This window comes from Ovis canadensis, chromosome X, assembly GCF_042477335.2.
Source record: "Ovis canadensis isolate MfBH-ARS-UI-01 breed Bighorn chromosome X, ARS-UI_OviCan_v2, whole genome shotgun sequence".
Lineage (NCBI taxonomy): Eukaryota > Metazoa > Chordata > Mammalia > Artiodactyla > Bovidae > Ovis > Ovis canadensis.
The window spans coordinates 45,412,760-45,429,885 of NC_091727.1; the positions used below are offsets into that span (position 1 = coordinate 45,412,760).

A 17,126-nucleotide genomic window follows, 5' to 3' on the forward strand; every position below is an offset into this window, starting at 1 on the left:
ACACAGTAACTTGTGACCAGACTTAAAAATTATATATCCAGCAGAAGAAAGGAAGCCATAGAAGCCCAAAGTAAAATACATGCAGCAGAGAGCTAGAACCAGCATCTATAAAGCCATTCCTTTCCATGTTTATGCCCATGCCTTCACTTCATGAGGGTGGCAAATTGCTAAGGGTACCTTGAACTGAGCTTTTCCTTGCCTTTATAATAAGAAACATATCTTTGAGTGAAAAAAATTGAACCATGTACAGTAGTAAATTATTATAACTTGTAGCCATATTTCTGAATATACCCCCTTGAAAATCCTACCATTCCTCTTTCTTTAGCTTGTAACCTTTTGTATCCCCACTGATCAATATCAGAATGATCTTATGGTAGCAAATCTAACAGCTACATAATTCTTTGCCAGAGGCAGAGGATTTTGGAAATTAGCTTCCTAAATCTGATTAATAAGGCCTGGTAAGGAAATGTAGTGATGATTATTATGTTGACATTAGCAAGGAGTAGGGTAATGAGATGGAGGTGAGTTCAAAAAGACGGAGATGTTAACACGTTACAAGTGAATTTTCTCCAGGACTCATTTCCAATTACAAGTGTACCAATTATTTGTACCAGTTACGAAGTGTTCTTAAGGGTATAGGAATCTTTGCTTGCCTTGTAAAGTCACTGCTTTGAGTGCAAACATAAACATAAATAAACCTAATGTATTTTAGATAACCACCATTGACCTTGAGGCTTGTTTAACATGGAGTCAGGCAAAAACTTAATATTTAATATATGTTTTCTGAGCTATCATTATGCAAACTAATTCTCTTAGACCAGAGTTTAAGTATATTTCTATTAAAATAAAGCAGTCGATGTTAATGTATGTTCAATTTATTCTGTTTGCTTCTGTTTTGGAAAAAACTAGCAGATAAATAAGGTAGTTTTGGTAAAATGATGCTTACCAGTGACATATAGATTGCCAGAGAGAATTTGGAAGGGTTTCGACTGATTAAGCCTCAGGGAAATTATGAATAAAAACATAAATTTCACACTGGAGAGGAGAAAAAAATCCCACTGTCTGCAGTGATGAAATGAAGTTGGCTGAAGAGGGCAAAAGACCCAAGAGGTAATACATTAGCAAATGTCAATGTGAATAAACCAGTATATGATACTTCTAACTTAGCCTCACATTTAAGATCCTCTCTGTTTCAACCTCAGATAATCTTTCTACCCTTATTGTTCCCCTAAATATATTCTTTGTGTGAGTCACTACTGTATTAACATTTTGCTGAAAATGTCTTGAGTATTTTTTACCCATGTAACTTGTTTTATACCATTTACTTTGTTTGGTCTGCCTTCTCTTTCCATCTCTACCTTTAAATATCTTACCTGTCTCTGAGTTCTTCATCAAATCTTACTATTTGTCTCATTTAGAAGGAACATCTAAATTTCCTAAGTGTGTGTGTGTGTGTGTATGGAAGTATTAATTTGTTTTGTGAATGTGTTATTACTGATACAGAGCTAAAGTATTCTCTCTTTTATTAGTATGAAAACTTGTGAAATTACTTCCTTTATCCCGTCAGATATACCTGAGGGAAATCTCTAGATTCACCTTTATTAGCTCCAGGGAACTTAAAAGTTTTATTTTGTCTCTTTAAATGTGCTCATACTGTGCCAGGATGTTTACTTAATATCATTATTTTTCTATAGTTTGGTAAAGTTCTAAAGGAGGCTTTTTGAAAAATGACTTTCTAGAAACCTTATTAAAAATGAACATTGCTTTAAAATATAGTCAGTGTGTATGTTTTTTGTAGGTAGTGCTATTAAGGTTTTAATTTTTTATCATTTTCTTTAAAAAATTGTTAGTGTCTAACATTAAGTGTAAAATTTTAAACTGAAAATCTATAGTTATAATTATGGTGATTAAAAAACATTTTTAGATTTTAAGAAAAATGCATGGATAGTTATGTATAGCAATATGTACTTTTATTTCAGTAGAGATTATGCTTTAATATTTGAAAATTGTAAGCCTTACTAAGCATTATATCATTAACAGTATTTTATGGTTTTAAGTAGCGATTTCTCATGTTCTGAAATTGTCTGTTGATCAGAATACTGATGTCAGCAGAATTTGTATGTGTTGGTGGTTTAGTCGAGCTTGTACTACAGAGACCATGTTCTGGTTGCATATGGTTTGGTGAGATATGAGTGTATTAAAATGATGACCAAAATTAGTCTGAGTTGTACCTGTTTTCTCCACACAGCACTCTCCCCCTCCTAACACACACACACACATTCTTTTTTCTGTTTCTTCTCTCACCCCCAAGGGGTGGAAGCAACACATAGGAGAGAAAGATGGGAAAAGTTCAGAAAAGGAAATGAAAATGAACTTAGATCTATTTTGTTAGCTCAGGGGAACTCTAATCAGTAAAGAGACTATGGAACATCCCTTCCCACCCTCTCAACAAGTCCAGTTTGCCAACTATGAAAGTGATGACACCAGTAAACAGATACTAGACATTTTCCTGTAATGTGTAGAGTATTTGAAAATAAAAGAGGAATGTAGACCTCAGGGAATAGACCACTTGGAAAAACTGGAGATAGTATACTGGTAAGTAGAGAATAAAATGATTTGATTTATAGAGTGGCCCTGACTGCTGGTTAATACTAAGCGAAAAAAAAAAGGTATTAAGTTCGGGTGGTGAATCTTAAAGGTAATATTGGATTTAGAGTGAAGCAGAAGAATGAAAATATTTCAGGTCAGGAGACTATCCTCAGGAGAAGCAGTGAAAGCAAGAGGGTTAATATTTGCATGAAGGAGTTCCTGAGATGTGCCAGCTCACATTTGAAGAGGAGCAGTGTTAAGGCATGACTGGGAGTGGGTATAACTGCTCACAGACCTTAAATGCTACATGGAGATTTGACTTGAGTATCATGGTTATTAGTAGGCAGTCAGAGGAGCCACATATTTGAAGAAGCATAGGTAAGCCAGAGCAGAGCAAGGAGAGTCTTTAAGGAGTCTGTTTCAGTTATCTGCTAATGAGATATTGAAGATTAAGTGTTGAATTCGAGGGAAACTTGGAAACAATGTGGAGAACTTGACGAATAGATATATATTGTTCAACCTTGTCATAGGCACTCGTAATAGTCCTTAAAGAGCAGTAAGGTGTAGCCCCGACTAGTATATTGGAACATGTGTTTTTGCTGATAGGTTAATTAAAAAAAAAAAATTCCCAGTATATTAACCTATATAGGGAACTTGTTAAAAAAAACCTATGTTTCTTTGTAGTTACACACGTGTAACATTTCAAACTAAGAACTAAAGGCATGTATGAAATAAAACACATTTATCAAATGTTGGACAAAGGGTGGAAATAGAAACTGAGATAGAGTAGGAAATATTTTTCCTGAAGGGTTGCTATTGATGCTTTGTGTTTTCATTCTTCCCTTTCGCATACATCCTTTCTTGGACTGTTTTTCTTCCTATCTTCTTTTTCTCCTTTAATCCTTTTATCCTTTGCTGCCTTCCACTTCCATTCTCCTTCTTTCATGTATATGTCTCAGGCCTGCCTTGGTATTTTGGGGGGGTGGGGTGGGGTGTTTTTGTTTGTTTTGCTTTTTTAAATTTTTACTGGACTATAGTTTATAAGGTTGTGTCAGTTTCATCTGTACAGTGTGTGTGTGTGTGTATGTGTGTATGTATATATATATATACATATACACACATATATCCAGTCTCTCCTGCCTGGATTTTTAATTAGCATGTGTGCACATTGCTTAGTTCTGACCCATTCCATAGGAGTTCTCTGACCCATATCATAAGGTTAATTAGGATTTTATGAAGCATTTATTATTATTATTGTTATAAAATATGCTTAAAATTGCACACATTTAACTATACATCTTTACATGTTACTTATAAAAATGAACAGAACTGTCCCTTGGGTTGAGAAATAAAAAATTACTATTGCCCTGAAGTGAAAGTGAAAGTCTCTCAGTAGTGTCTGACACTTTGTGACCTCCATGGAATTCTCAAGGCCAGAATACTGGAGTGGGTAGCCTTTCCCTTCTCCAGCGGGTCTTCCCAACCCAGGGATTGAACCCAGGTCTCTCCTGCATTGCAGGTGATTTCTTTACCAGCTGAGCCACAAGGGAAGCCCAAGAATACTCGAGTGGGTAGCCTATCCCTTCTCCAGCGGATCTTCCCGACCCAGAAGCTTCCAAAAGCTGCTGAATTCCTGTTCCCAGTCACATCTTACCTTTTAATTGGTATCATTTACTGCTGCAGTTATTCTTCTCCTAACCTTTTTATGCCCCTCCCCCAACATGTGAGTTGTGTTCCCCCAGCATACACACAAGCTCTCTCACAGGCACACACACACACACACACATGCACTTGCTTGAGCACACAATCTATTCTATTAGAAAAAGGTGCCTCTAGACATGACCAAGAGAATACAGAGGCTGAAGCTGCACCTTCTCTTATTAGAAAGGTTTGAGAAAAGTACAGAGACCCTCTTAGTATGCAGATGAGTATCTTGAAGTCTGATTGAGAGGAGCAGGAAGCCACCTTTGAATAAGAAAGGTAATTTTCTTTGAATTTTTACATAAATTCTTTCATACCATGTCTTTGACTCCTCTCTTCTGTCTATACACACTAGATAGCAAAATACATAAATAACCCAACCCATTTGAAATGCCGTATAACACAGAGATGCTGAACTCTTTTTCAGGCAGAAATTATTTAACCAGATGTAAAAAAAAAAATTTATCCCATGGATGGAAGAGCCTGGTAGGCTGTAGTCCATGGGGGGGTCGCTGAGGGTCGAACATGACTGAGTGACTTCACTTTCACTTTTCACTTTCATACATTGGAGAAGGAAATGGCAGCCCACTCCAGTGTTCTTGCTTGGAGAATCCCAGGGACAGGGGAGCCTGGTGGGCTGCCGTCTATGGAGTCCACAGAGTTGGACACGACTGAAGTGACATAGCAGCTTAACAGCAAAGGTATCTGATACCAGACCTATTGCCCCCACTCCTCACAATAAATATTAGTGTTTAGAACCCTTAATATTAAATACACAGCTTTTCTGGAGGTGGAATAGATAGTATACAAGTCAAAATAAAGTTGCTTAAAGACATAGGGCATATTGTTTTGCTCTATTATATGGTATTATATTTTGAAGTTTTATATAAAAGATTGACTTTTATTTTGGAATTATCTAAGATTCCAGGTAGCCTCCTTTAAGATTCAATAAAAGCAATGAATAGTTGATAAAAAAGCTTTGCAAAGCATTTATTAGCCTGTACTTGAGATTAGCATTAAATCATGTAGAGAGAGATGATTTATGATTCATGTTCCTGTGAGAGAGCGTGTGTGTATGTTGGGGGAACACAACTCATAAAATGATGCCTAAAATACTGTATATCTGATACTATAATTTTCAAAATTCAAATTAGACATACTTTGTCAAGATTTTAATTTCATTTATAAGTACATAGTAACATTCATGTGATCAAATTAAATGATATAAAAATGTATTCAGTGAAAAGTGTTCCTCCTTCATCCTTGTATTAAGTTTTACTGTTCATTAAGACTTTTTATGATAAAATGTGAATTTGGGGTAAAAACACATCAAGTGACAGAGAGCCCAGAAACAGATCAAGATGTTTGATGTGGACATTTGATTTAGAACAATGTGGCTCTGTAGAGCTATGGTAAGGATGGTCTTTTCTATGTATCATGTAGGGGCTATCAAATATTTGTATAGAAAAAGATGAAAACATTATATAAAAAATAAAGTACAGATGGATCACAAACCTAAATATGAAAGAAATAAAAAGTTTCAAAAAAGAAGACTTCATTTTATGGAATAGACTAGAAACAAGATTAATCTCCCTTAAAAACAAAACTATCTACCTGCTCTATCCTCTGTCCCTTAGGAAATTCCAGAAACAGTGAAATCAGTTATTAACATTGAGAATTTTATTAAGCCATAAAATATTATGTGAATAAGAATTAATTCAACTCATCTTCCTTTTTTCTTTTTATATTATACACTTTCACTTACATAAAAAACCCAAGAACCCCTTCCCAGTCTTTTTTTTTTTAAGCTATCCATTGACATCATTTTTATAAAACTGGCATTTCCTTTAAAACAGAATTGCATAAAACAGAAATTTACCGTGTTACCATGCAAAAATTCATGTAATTGTTAAAAAGTAAAGATGTTTTTTGTCTATGTTCTTTCAGGGCAATTAAAGCATTTCAAGAGGTGCTTTATGTTGATCCCAGCTTTTGTCGAGCCAAGGAAATTCATTTACGGCTTGGGCTTATGTTCAAAGTGAACACAGACTATGAGTCTAGTTTAAAGGTAGGTTGTTGGATTTTATCAAAGATACAGTGTTTCATTTTTTGTGCTTTTGAGGGGGGTTGTCAAATAGAACATTGAGAAATGTTGCAATTTGTATTGGTACTTCAAAAGAAAACTTGAAAATTTAGATGAAAGAACTTTTATCAGCTATGAACTGGAAGATGCATATGTTTGGATTTCGGAGTACAAAGTAGTTATGATGCTAAGACATAAGCAAGTAATTATATCAGTAAACTTTTTCTTTTAAAGTTTAAATTGTGGTCCATCATCAGGAAAGGGTGAAGGTTTCAACCTCGATTTGAACATCTGAATCACTCCACTGTTGGTAATGGGTCAGAACCAGCTGCTCAGTGATTCTGTATCTGTGACCCCATCTTTTGACCATTTAACTTGTATGGGTCTCACTAGGTGTCACTAGGCCAACAGAGCATGTCTCATATCTTAAATTATTTTTAAAAAAGTGTGTTCTTTGGTAGTCATTTCAGCTGCTAGTTTGTGAGAATAAACGTTGGGCAAAATAGCACGTCGTTGCTTAAATACTTTACTTTCTGTAGATTTTAACATTTCTCAAGTTTTTCATTGAGTTTCCTGTGCTATTTATGCCATAACTTTAGGTATTACTGGGCTTTTCATGAAAATAGTGCTTCCCTGCTTGACAAAAGTATTGATTTTTGAAAGGATTAGAAGTTCTAGGAAAAGCTTAATTTTTTGTGAGTTTATGGCTATGATGGTTGTTGCCATGTTCTATATATCTCCATTGTATGCTATCTTCATTCTGAAGGGTCAGGAGGGAGATAAAGAAAGATAATGCTTTACAGTAGGTTGTAATTTGAATTCACTAATAGGGAACTACTGAAATTTTAAAAAATTACTTAGGAATGCCTAATTGCTCTAGAGTTGTAAAGTAGACACTTTAACAAATACCGTTTCTGTCTTTCATGAGTTTATACAGAATAGTGCTGTTGGTATGAAAGAGAGGTATACACCCTAAAACACTAAAATAAGTAGATTGTGAAAGTATTCAGATCACACATTTGTCAAAGGTGAGTACAGTTTGAGGAATAGGCCCTAGGGCAAATGTAAGTAACGTGGAGAAGTTAATCAGTGTTCTTCAAGCTTAGAGCAGCCTGTCTCAAACTGTATTTTGGCATATGAGTGGACTTGAAATGGAAAACAAGTTCAGATATTCCACCTTGCATATTTTGACCTCGTGTTGGACAGTCGCAGTGTATACTAGCAAACCAGATTATTAAAATGACTTATAATACAAAATAAACTTGAGTGTTTTACAGAACTGTCACAGTATGCATATTGTGTGTTGCAGAAGTGTTTTTGGTAGCAGTTTGATAAATGTTGCTTAGGAAATATATTTGAGTGGAAAAAAGTAATCAGATATGTCCCAAATTATGGTATGTGGCTGTCTCTGAATATGAGTACAGTGGTAACTTAAACAATTTTATGGATGCAAAGCTCTCTTTCCATGAAGGTGGCAATGTTTAAAATCCCCTTTAATCAGGGGAAACTGTTGGGCAGTGTTCCATGACTAATTCAAAGTGTTCTTGCTTACTCATGTTCAACAGAAACCTTCCTGTATACAACTTTTCATTTGTTCAGGTGGGCTGTTTGGAGCCTTTCTTCCATTTATTTAAAATACATGATACCATTCTGATGTTTGTTTCTTTTTTATGAACATAGAAGTGAATTTCAGGAGTTCCTGCTATTTTTCTTCAATGAAATGAGGTTTCATTTAATTTTTATCTCATCTTGGCATTGGCTTTTTAAGGCTTCTCTCTCCAGTATTCCTTGTCTATTTGCAGGAGAATTTTAGGCAACATTCATAGTTGAAGATGTATTTCAGTATATTACTGTAAGTGCTTAACATTTAGTGTAAATGGAGGTAGGAATCAGCAGGAATGATATGGCCCATTCCCCGTAGGTAGCCTCCGAGTTTCCTTCAGTGGACTGTCTAGTACTTTACCTTCATATGGATGGATATGGAGCCTCTGGTGACTTTTTCTACTCCATGAAGTTGTTTCCTAGCACAGTGTGTTCGTATAGATGCTTTGGGCTGCAACCTCAGAAAACTCCCAACTGAAGGTGGTTAAAGTGACAACCAAAAAAATAGCTCAGTAATGTAAAGTCCAGCCTTGAGGATTGGTTGATAGAGCTGATCCAGTGTTTGATTAAAGGTTTATTTTCTTCTTTGTTTTATGTTGGCTCCAGGTTGGTTTCCAGGTGTGATCAAAGTGAAATGATTTCTTTTTCATATTTCATAAAGAAGAGCATTATATCATAACAGTATAGGTGCTTAGTATAGTGCTGGCATATAGTGAGTACTCGTAAATACCTGATTTATTGTGTTGTAGAGGACAAAGATCCTTACTTCTTGTTGATCATTTCAAGAACACTTTGCATCTCATTGGCCAGAATTAGACCACATGGCCATTCTCAGTGATTCCTTATCAAAGATTTGGTTATTCTGTTCTATTCTTTGGATCAGTTATGTCCTGTTTTTGAGCAGAGCTCAATTTCCTAAGTATGCTTTTCCTATCGAATAGAAGAGTGAGGGATGGGTAAAAAGAGTGTTTTGTTATGGGGGTAGTGCATACAATCTGTCCATTACAGATCCAGTCTTTTCTGCCTCATTTTCTTTCCCTCTCAGGGATAGAGATACAACATATACAGTATGTTTTAGATGGTAAAATATTTAAATAAAATGCAGTTTATTTTCATAATAGATTCCTGCTTTTCACCCACACATGAAATGCATTCCAGGGCCTCCTGTTTTATTTCTATCTCTGGTAATAACTTTTCTCTCAAAATGTACTTCTGAAACAGATTCATTCTGTTTTGGTACCATGTAAATAGCTCTCAGAGCAAGCAAATTTGGTTTTAAAATTTGACCCTGCCACTAAACTAATTGTGTGACTTTGGGCAAGATGCCTAACTTTTCTGATGCTCTTTCTGTGTGTGTGTGTGTGCTTAGTTGCTCAGTTGTGTCCGACTTTTGTAACCCTGCAGACTATAGCCTGCCAGGCTCTCCTGTCCGTAGGATTCTCCAGGCAAGAATACTGGAGTGGGTTGCCATTTCGTTCTCCAGGGGATCTTCCCGACCCAGGAATCAAACCTGGGTCTCCTGCGTTGCAGGCAGATTCTTTACCGACTGAGCTACTAGGGAAGTCCCTGTCTGTCTGTAAAACTGGAATAACTACCTACTCCACAAGATAGTTACAAAGATTAAACAATATATATATCAAAGTCTCTGACAAATAAGTTTTTTCAGCCCTTCTATTTTAGTTCTCAGTTTTACCATATCTAAAACTCTGATTTGGGGCCAGTATTAGACATTGTTTGTATGAAATCCATTTTCTTGTCCTAAATTTTAATACTTGTATTTTTGTCATACTGCCCACCCTCAGAAATATGAAGTTAATGCCCAACTTACTTTTCAACTAGTGGTGTGATTTTTCCTTTAAATTGGTCAGTAAAGATTTCATATGTTTAGTTGAGTGATGGAGGTACCTGTTCTTAGTTTATTAACTAGTTTAGTATTATCTGAACCAGAGTCCGTTTCAGGGTGACATTTCTATGTGATGCTGTATGGCTTTTCTGCTTCATATAATACACCCTCAGGTGGGATTAGTTGCCTATTTACCTCCATATAATTAATTCAGAATTTTATTTCATTACTTTTTAATGATATTAATGATAATTGCTTACATTTGTTATGTATTTGAGGCAGCGTGCTACTGTTGCTTCAGAAAAGCATGCCAGTTTTGACAAGTAGTTTTATATGATGCTTCTAGTTTTTACATCTTGGCAGACTATTAAAATTATTTCCTTCATATGAAGCTAATAAATGCAAAATAGGATGTAGTATCACCCATATTCTTTGGTCAGTTAATGCATCTATTTTAATTTAACAAAGATCATATAAAAATTCTCCCTGATATTTAGATATTTAATTTCCCCTGAAATAATGGCAGCATTCAATTTTTTTTTAAAGGTAGATAAAGAAGGTGGCTTTTTTTTAATGGGAACTTGTGGATAGTTGACTGGGATACCAGTCTAAGTCCCCTTATAATTTGATATTTGAAGATGATAAGTGCTGATTGAAGGGAATAATATGAAGGGATTAAGAAGACGAGAATTACAAGAGGTGATTCAAAGGAAATGGGTTGAACTCAAATGAGACTTGTGTGTTAGCTTGGCATTATACCAGGTGCTTAGTGTTTCTTGAATGGATAGCTTAATGAAATGAAAGAGGCGATAAAATGACAAAATGCCTCTCATAAGATGGCTGGAAACATTGGGGAGAAAAGATGAGGCTGATTGTATTTGTCATCTTCTTCTACACAAACTGACAGTGCAGTTTTCTCTAGATGCCCCCTGTTCGCCAGTTCATTCTGCTCTCTCCCTTCTATTATCATACCTCACATGAAACTTCTGAGTCAAATGGCGTTTTACTTATTTTTTTGAAAAACACTGTTCTCCAGAAACTGCTTCATTTCCAGGTATCTGATTTGATATACTTTAGACTAAGGAATTTTATTGTTATATTTTCTTATTCTAAGAAATTAAGGTGGAAAGAATAAGTCAAGGCATGATGATGTGTATTTCCTTTTACAAACTACTTTTGGAATCTGTGAAATACCTCCTGTCTTTTACTATTTTACTCATATAAATCATTTTCTTCATTTAATTGAGATACTATGAACTATGTATTATAAAAATATTTGCTTGGAATTTGAATACCAGCTATTAAATTAATTTTAATCAGACCTTAAGTTTCTAAGATATATCTGTAGTATTTTTTTGTTGAAGCTTTAACTGCATATTTTTATTCATTCAGTTGTCTAAAAATAATAAAAGTTGCTGTTATTTCTCTATACCCACTCCTGGCCTGCTTCCTTCAGTTGCTCAATAACTTAACTCTTCTAATTGGTGCTTTGAAAATTTTAGGCTTTTAAAATTGTTTAACTTTTCTATTGAGATAGAATTGACATACAACTTTGAGTAAGTTTAATTTGTACAGTGTGTTGATTTGGTACATTTATATCATCACCATACCATATATCACCATCACCATATATCATCACCACCAATTTGATACATTATCATCATCACTGTGGCATTTCCTAATAACATCTCTGTCATGCCAGATAATTATCTTTTTTTTTATTTGAGAACAATTAAGATCCAGTCTCATAGCAGCTTCAAAGTTTATAGTACAGTATCATCGATACAGTAATCTCTATACTGTAATCTAGTTATCTGCTAGTTTCACATTTGTACTTTTCACCCACCCCAGTTCCCACTTTGGCAGTGGAATTTGGTTTCTCCCGAATATAATGTCACTGTCTTGGCAGAGAATGGTCACTGCTCTGTGTCTTCTGTCCATTTTTCCTCATTTGTGGACAGGAATCTTTTCCTTGCTCTTTCTTTTTTCTACTGTTCATCAACTTACACTTTACCTTTTAATCTTTTCTGTGTATTATCTGGGGCTTTCCAGCTGGTGCTAGTGATAAAGAACCTACCTGCCAGTGCAGGAGACATAAGAGACAACGGGTTCTATCCCTGGGTCAGGAAGACCCCCTGGAGAAGGAAATGGCAACCCACTCCAGTATTCTTGCCTAGAGAATCCCATGGATAGAGGAGCCTCCATGGGGTTGCATAGAGTCAGACATGACTGAAAGTGACTTAGCACTTTCGCACTGCTTGTGTATTATCTATCTGGTATGAGGTGATCTGCTCACTGGTTTATTTATCCACTAATGCTCTCTCCACTTGAATCTGCTTGCCCAGTTTTATTTTTCCTTTTGATATTTATTTATGCCGAGTTCTATTACATACCTGTAAGTGCAAAGTAGTATAAATAGTAGAATTTCAGTTCCTGAAATACATTTTTGAAAAGGACATGATTGCTCATGGATGTTCAATAACCATCCTTTCTTGATACTGAGTGGTTGGGATAAGCCCAGGTTTCCTGTGTCAGATTTCTCTCCTCAAATATATTTTAACTACAAGAAGTAATTTCTAATCAAAAAACACTTTTTGGTGTTTATGGATGACTACTTAAATTTGTGTTATAAATATTCAGTCTTCAAATGCAGCTTTATGAAACATTCAGTGTATTCAGTGTCACAATTTTTTTAAGCTTATGTTTCTAAACATTTTACAATGCAAATTGTAACATTATCCTTTATAAAATATATATTATGTTAACTTTGTTATTTGTGTGCATGTTAGTCTTATTTTGATTTGAACACAGATTGTATACTAGATTTAAAGAACTTGAAAATTCAGTCAATACATATTCTGATTGTTTCTGTACATAGATTTGACATACACTAAAACCAGTATTTTAAAGCTTCTAATCAGTTGCATCCCTGTACTTTTATAAAATGTGATAAAAAGGAGAAATTTGAGAACTAGGTTGGACACAGTTATAAGAAGAAAGGTGAGCAAGATCTGTAGAAAAAATTGGTTCTCAGGATGGATGCATGGATGGATGGATAAAAAGTAACACATCCTAGAGATCTTAAGGAGTCTTAATAAAGGAGTTTATTTATTGACAAATTCAGTGTGGGTAGAGAGTCCCCATTTGTTGACTTGACTTGCTTTTCTGTTAATAAAGCAGGGGATAAAGAAAGCAACAGGTTTGGGGATTGGGAAATGAAAAGCCTCCAAATGGAAATGGGTCATTTGGGGGAGTATATTGAGTTGGAAATACCTGAGGGATATCAGATGTTGGTATAGACAGAAGTCTGGAGCCAAAAAGAAGGGCTGGAAATTAGATTTTGAACATCTTCAGTATAAAATGTCTTTTGCCTTACTGTTGGTGTGTGGGGTTTTTTTTTTTTTTTTGGTGAAAGACAGTTTTGGAAGAGACCATATTGGTAAACTTGTAAGAAGGTGCCTCTTTTTTGAGTGAAGATTGCTACGATTCATTAGCTATTGAAAGAAGGAACCTGTGTTTTGAGTGAAGATTGCTAGGATTCATTAGCTATTAGTCATTGGTGCAGTAGAGTTCCTCCTTGAAACTGTTGTAATAATCTTGAATTACAAAGAGAATGAAAGAACTGAGTTTGGGAACTTTTAGGGAATCTCAGTCAGATCAACTTGGCCAAGCATCATGGCTCACAAATGCTACTGAAACTTCAGTTTTAGTTTGGTATCTTATTTTCAGAGACCAAATCCCTAAAGTAATTGTCATCACATTCTAAGGCATTTTCCCTAGTTTAGAAATGAAATTTGTTGTTTTAATTCATACTTTCAGAATTCTGGCAATCTGTAAAAAAAGAAAAAATAATTCGCCTTTGACCTGCAAGAGTACCTGATAAACCTTCCATTCTCCCACTTAAATGGTTCATAAAACCCTGTTTCATAAACGCTATGTAAACAGATATTGTTTCCTCAGCCTGAAGGATCTCTTTTCTTCCCTCATCTATATCTTTTAGACTCTGCTATGGAATTGTCTTTTAAACTTTTATTAGAACATTAATTTCAGTGAGCCTTTTATTCAGTTGCGTAGATGCTGACTCAGTGCTAAAGAATCTAACAATGCAGGAGCTGCAGAAGATGGCGGGTTTGATCCCTGTGTTCGGAAGATCCCCTGGAGGAGGAAATGGCAACCCACCCCAATGTTTTAACTGGTATAATCCCATGGACAGAGGAGCCTAGCGGCCTACAGTCCATGAAGTCCCAAAGAATTGGATGTAGCTGAGAACATACGCACGCATAGCCATAACAGAGTGCTTGGCGTAGAGTAAAAACAGGTTGCAAACAAGCAGCATTTGCTTTAATAGACAGCAGTATTGACTACACGTACCTTGTCTATATAGACTGAAGTGAAAGAGGAGAGTGAAAACGTTGGCTTAAAGCTCAACATTCAGAAAACGAAGATCATGGCATCCGGTCCCCTCACTTCATGGCAAATAGATGGGGAAACAGTGGAAACAGTGTCAGACTTTATTTTTGGGGGCTCCGAAATCACTGCAGATGGTGACTGCAGCCATGAAATTAAAAGACGCTTACTCCTTGGAAGAAAAGTTATGACCAACCTAGATAGCATATTCAAAAGCGGAGACATTGCCAACAGAGGTCCATCTAGTCAAGGCTATGGTTTTTCCTGTGGTCATGTATGGATGTGAGAGTTGGACTGTGAAGAAGGCTGAGCACCGAAGAATTGATGCTTTTGAACTGTGGTGTTGGAGAAGACTCCTGAGAGTCCCTTGGACTGCAGGGAGATCCAACCAGTCCATTCTGAAGGAGATCAACCCTGGGATTTCTTTGGAAGGAATGATGCTAAAGCTGAAGCTCCGGTACTTTGGCCACCTCATGCGAAGAGTTGACTCATTGGAAAAGACTCTGATGCTGGGAGGGATTGAGGGCAGGAGAAGAAGGGGACGACAGAGGATGAGATGGCTGGATGGCATCACTGACTTGATGGATGTGAATCTGAGTGAACTCCGGGAGTTGGTGATGGACAGGGAGGCCTGGCGTGCTGCGATTCATGGGGTCTCAAAGAATCGGACACGACTGAACTGAACTGAACTGAAGGCTTTTTGGGGTAAACACACAATTTGCAAGTTTTAAATATTGGCATTTAACCCTGACTGCATTGGAATAAGTTGTAGAGGGTTTTATCTGGTTCATAGGGTATTGTCCTCAACCCACTGATTGAGAACATCTGAGATTGAATCTGGAATCCACACGTTGCTCCAAATTAATAATTTATACACACAACCATAACTTGTCAATAATGAAAAGTTTTCTCACTGCTTATCTTCAGGTTTGGGAACATAGTTGAAGGGTTCTACAACTGAAAAGATGGTAAGATAATCACAGATTATACAACTAGAAGTAAAACATTTTAAAAGGGAAATAAAGTCTTGAAATTGGTGTTTTATGTGTTAATTACATCAACTTTCATTTCTATCTAGAGAGGAAAATCTAGTTCCTTAGTCTATAGAAAGCAAAGTACTGAAAAGTTACTTTGAAATTTTGAACAAGTTAAAACCTTTTAAAGGAAAAGTTACTTTGGTGATACCGAGGTCAACAGAAATTGTAATGAATTGAACCTTTTATTAAGTTGGACCAGAAAGGGTCTATTAAAAGGAAATCACTGTAACATTAGGAAAAAATCTTCTTGCTTTGAAATTAGTTTTCTATAGAATGCTTTCTGCCTTGAGGTTTGCAATAGTCTTTGAACTGCAGAAGCCTTTATTGGGTGGTAACTATTTCACACAGCAGCAGTCAGTTTCAGTACTGCAATATTTCAGTATGAGGTATATTTCCTAGCTCTTTCTGTTGGTTGCAAGGATGGGTGCTAGGTATTTTACCATGGTATCTTCAGGTTGGGGGTTGATTATCATAGTTGATAGTTATTTGCTGACTTATGTGTTAAAAATACATCTATTTTGCATCCAGTTTAGACACTAGAAATGAAACCATGAAGTCATACCATCCCCACCCTAGTCTCTTATCTCCCTTTAGTTTACTCAGAGGTGTATCAGTGATTTTTGTTATGTGGGTTTGTGGTTTGGACATGTTTGACATTTCATGATGTTTCGGGTTTGAAATGGTGCATCAGTGACTTCATTGCTGATTTTAAGATCAATGAATAATTATGTAGTCCAGAACTACTACTGCCAGATTTCATTACAGGACCTTCAGTATTGATAGATGAAATGTAGATTGGGCGATTTGAATTACGCATCACTCTGCTCTTTGTGAGATTTCAGTGGAGTAGTGAAAGTAAAATATTGCCATCTTAAATGGGGTTTTCTTGGTCGGTCAGTTTGCAACCTTTGACTCAGGAAAGTTCTGTCTTTTGTTGTTGTTTTGTTGCTGGCTGACTTCTTTTGTGACCCCATGGGCTGTAGCCCCCCAGGCTCCTCTGTCTATGGGATTTTCCAGGCAAGAATATTGGAGTGGGTCGCCATTTCCTTCTTTCCCAATCCAGGGATCGAACCTGCATCTCCTGCATTGGCAGGCGGATTGTTTACCACTGAGCCACCAGAGAAGCCCCTGTCCTATCTAAGTATTAATGTTGGCAGGATAGATTAGACTTTGAAATGTAGTACAATCTGAATGTGTGGCTGCTGTGCCTCTTTTTATCTAGAGGAAAACAACTGGTTATAAAATATGCTTTGCTTTCATAGTACTCACTTTTTAAAATAGTCTGTTTTCTATTGCTATGGTAGCACACTAAAAGGATGTTTGAGGACATGCAATCTGCTTTGTAGGCCAGGGGAGAATAAAAGCAGTTCTCAAAAGTGTTCAGATGTTGGATTTTTTTTCTCATTCTGTAAAAGATGGCAAATATTTTTTCACTTTCGATTGTCATTGTGTCCCTAGTATCTTCATTGTCCTAAGGACATTATAGGTTCTTGAAGAAGTCATTGAATGGATTAAATATTTAATATTTAAGGGTCATAGTCATTTCGTTAGTAGCTTGCTCATTCAGAATATTACAACCTCTAAATATTGAGTACTGCAAATGTAGGCTACAGTAATTATGCATGCATATAACAGACATTTGTGAATAACTACTAGTTCATATGAAATTATGCCTTCTAATCTTTGTTTCATTGTAGTACTTTGTGACTGACATTTGTTTGTTTTTGTTAACTGAGGGTTGACCAAGTGCAGTTTTGTTGATTCTGTGTTGAAATACAGTACTAAAAGCTTGCTGATGACTGTCTCCCTTGATATAGAAAGTTTTAAGTTTCTTTCAGGCTTACATCTAGAAGTTGTCATTATA

General features: G+C 36.0%; 1 protein-coding gene across 18 annotated transcripts in view; it reads left to right on the forward strand.

Moving 5' to 3' along the window:
* Positions 1-17,126, forward strand: part of KDM6A (lysine demethylase 6A) — a 181,199-nt gene that overhangs the window by 88,406 nt on the left and 75,667 nt on the right. For all 18 annotated transcript variants that reach the window (XM_070289926.1, XM_070289933.1, XM_070289935.1 and 15 more), the window contains one exon: positions 6,238-6,358. In XM_070289926.1, coding sequence (XP_070146027.1) covers positions 6,238-6,358 — 121 coding nt within the window. The remainder of the gene's footprint in view (positions 1-6,237; positions 6,359-17,126) is intronic.